The sequence below is a fragment of the Camellia sinensis genome, chromosome 5 (assembly GCF_055761805.1).
Source record: "Camellia sinensis isolate YWXY chromosome 5, ASM5576180v1, whole genome shotgun sequence".
Taxonomy (NCBI): Eukaryota; Viridiplantae; Streptophyta; class Magnoliopsida; order Ericales; family Theaceae; genus Camellia; species Camellia sinensis.
The window spans coordinates 65,345,359-65,346,940 of record NC_138965.1 but is presented as its reverse complement, the minus strand read 5'-3'; the positions used below and the strand labels follow the sequence as shown (position 1 = coordinate 65,346,940).

Below are 1,582 nucleotides of genomic sequence, written 5' to 3'. Positions count from 1 at the left end.
GAAGCAGAATATGAGGCGTGTATTTCTAGCTTGGAAGCTGCCTAGTACTAAGGGCAATAAGGTTGGACGTCATTGGGGATTCGAATTTGGTTGTCTCTCAAGCCAATGGGGATTGGCGGGTTAAGGAAGAGAAAATAAAGGTTTATCATCAGGCCCTGGATGTGCTAATTCCGAGGTTTGAAAAATTAACGTTCACACATCTGCTAAGAGAGAACGATTGGTTTACTGATGCTTTAGCAACTCTATCTTCCATGGTGGACATCCCGCTTAGAGTAAAGATGCGTCCGATTATTATTGAACAAAAGTATATGCCGGCTTATGAGACCATGGCCGCGATAAATGAGGTTCAAGATATGAACCCCCGGTATTACGACATTTGGAATTTCCTAGAAAAAGAGACATATCCACCAGGGGCAAATGCCAAGGACAAAAGGGGAATACGGCGGCTAGCCATCAAATTTATCATCTATGGAAACAAGTTGTACAAAAGAGGCCATCTGGGAATGCATAAGTTGTGTGTTGTAGAAAAAGAATCAAGGCACCTTATGGAAGCTATTCATAGAGGAGAGTGCGGAGCTCACATGAACGGTGTAATGCTAGCTTAGAAAATCCTTAGACAAGGCTACTACTAGTCAACCATGGAAGAGCACTGTATTGGCTTTGTACGGCGACGCCGCAAATGTCAGATCCATGCCAATCGCATGAACATTCCACCGTCGAAGCTCTACAATGTGACTTCACCATGGCCTTTCTCGGTTTGGGGAATCGATGTTATCAGTGTAGTCACGCCAAAAGGGTCAAACAGGCACGAGTTCATTTTGGTAGCGATCGACTACTTCACTAAGTGGGTAGAGGTCCAGTCTTATTCCGTGCTAAAAGCATCGCATGTAGCCAAGTTCATCAAAAACAACATCATCTGTAGGTATAGGGTTCCCAACGAGATCATATCGGATAACGGCTCACATTTCAAGAAAGAGGTGATGGATCTGTTTGAGAAATATAATGTGGCTTTCCATAAGTCATCAACATACAGGTCGCAAACCAATGGAGCCGCTAAGGCTGCAAACAAAAACATCAAGAGAATAGTGCAAAAAATGGTGGAAACCTACAGAGACTGGCCGGAGAAATTGCCATTTGCACTCTGGCACTACAGAACATCGATACGAACATCTACAGGGGCAAGCCCCTATTCTCTAGTCTATGGGATGGAAGTTGTTCTGCCAATCGAGATTGAAGAACCGTCACTGAGAATTATGGCTGAGTGTTAGATAGCGGAGGCAGATTGGCAACAAAGAATATTTGAAGAATTGATGTTGTTTGACGAAAGGAGATTGAAGGCATTGTATCACATCAAAGGCTACCAGCGTAGAATTGCTAGGGCATTTAACAAGAAAGTCAAGTCCCGAAATCTCAAGGAAGGAGACATGGTTCTCAAAGACAACCGAGCCCCCATCCATGACCCTAGGGGCAAGTTCAGACCCAATTAGACTGGTCCTTATATCATCAAGTCAATCAGGTCTGAAGGAGCAATTATTCTTATGGATTTGGATGGCCTAGAGTTTTCACAACCGATCAACATGGA

General features: G+C 43.9%; 1 protein-coding gene across 1 annotated transcript; it reads left to right on the top strand.

Moving 5' to 3' along the window:
- The first annotated feature begins 638 nt into the window (after nt 1-638).
- On the top strand, nt 639-1,268 carry LOC145791457 (uncharacterized). Its single transcript, XM_082871808.1, has 2 exons — nt 639-988; nt 1,034-1,268. Exons 1-2 carry the CDS (start codon nt 639-641, stop codon nt 1,266-1,268), a joined length of 585 nt encoding a protein of 194 aa, XP_082727934.1.
- Nucleotides 1,269-1,582: the final 314 nt, after the last annotated feature.

Coding starts and splice junctions, on each gene's coding strand:
- LOC145791457 (XM_082871808.1), top strand. CDS start 639: ATGGAAGAGCACTGTATTGGCTTTGTACGGCGACGCCGCAAATGTCAG. Junction 989..1,033: donor AAGAAAGAGGTGATGGATCT/GTTTGAGAAATA, acceptor ATCAACATACAG/GTCGCAAACCAATGGAGCCG.